Raw genomic sequence first — 962 nt, 5'->3', positions numbered from 1 at the left:
TCCCGACGCGCGATGGACCATTCGCTCTTGCGTTTTTGTTCACGGGCGGCCTCGCCGAGTCGAAACAGTTAGATCTGCCCATCCACGCTTTCCATCGTGCTCAACCGAACCCACGCATCAGCGCTGCGCTTCGCTGTTTTTCGCTCCTTCCTAACTCCACCTCCTCCGCCCACGTGACAGCTAACCCAATGGCTCGCTCCCGCGCAGCGCCTCGTGCCAGCGGTGGCAGCAGCCACCACGCCGCCGCCTCACCGCCGCCGAAGAAGGCGGAGCCGCTGCACCAGTCGACACCCCACGCGCACCCGCAGCAGCCGAACGGCGTCACGAACATCTACGTTCAGCGTCCGATGGCCGGCGGTGGCGGTGGCGGCATCCTCGGCACGATGGCGGCCGTCGCCGGGGGCAGCGTGCTGGGCCACGGCATCAGCAACTACCTCTACGGCCACAGCAACCAGGCGCCGACGCAGCCGGCAGAGGCGCAGCAGCTGGCGCAGGCCGCGCAGCAGGAGGGGCACGTCTGCACGCCGCAACTTGTGGGCTACTCCAAGTGCCTTGAGGCGAACCCCGAGTCCGCCGACAGCTGCAAGTGGGCGTGGGACTACTTCACGCAGTGCCAGAGAGAGCACCCGATGCAGCCTCCGCAGTAGCATTGAAAGGGACATCCTGTACAGCGATACCGGAGAGACAGCGCGAAAACCACAGGCACACACCGGTCCCGCCGGCCGCCCTCCCCCTTCTTCTTGCGTTGCTGCACACAGTCGCCACCAGCCGTCGCCAACGCGGCATGTGTGGCCGTAGTCGTATCCGTCACTCCTCTCTCCTCAGTCTCCTGAGGCGCCTCAGTCTCCACAAGTCTCTTTCCACACCTGTGCCCGCTGCTTGTCAAGATCCCCACTGCTTCTATACTCTCGTGTGTGCGCGTGTGTGTCCGCGCTGATGCGCTGCACGCTGCCGCACCTTCG

At 65.5% G+C, this 962-nt stretch overlaps 1 protein-coding gene across 1 annotated transcript; it reads left to right on the top strand.

The window, feature by feature from the left end:
- Positions 1–784: 784 nt before the first annotated feature.
- LDBPK_040660 (hypothetical protein, conserved) lies at positions 785–937 on the top strand (the record flags this gene model as incomplete). Its single annotated transcript, XM_003858080.1, has 1 exon — positions 785–937. The coding sequence occupies one exon, from the start codon at positions 785–787 to the stop codon at positions 935–937; it is 153 nt and encodes a 50-aa protein (XP_003858128.1).
- Positions 938–962: the final 25 nt, after the last annotated feature.

The sequence above is a fragment of the Leishmania donovani genome, chromosome 4 (assembly GCF_000227135.1).
Source record: "Leishmania donovani BPK282A1 complete genome, chromosome 4".
Lineage (NCBI taxonomy): Eukaryota > Euglenozoa > Kinetoplastea > Trypanosomatida > Trypanosomatidae > Leishmania > Leishmania donovani.
Note: the sequence above shows the minus strand (reverse complement) of the source record. Positions and strands in the feature narration are given on the sequence as shown.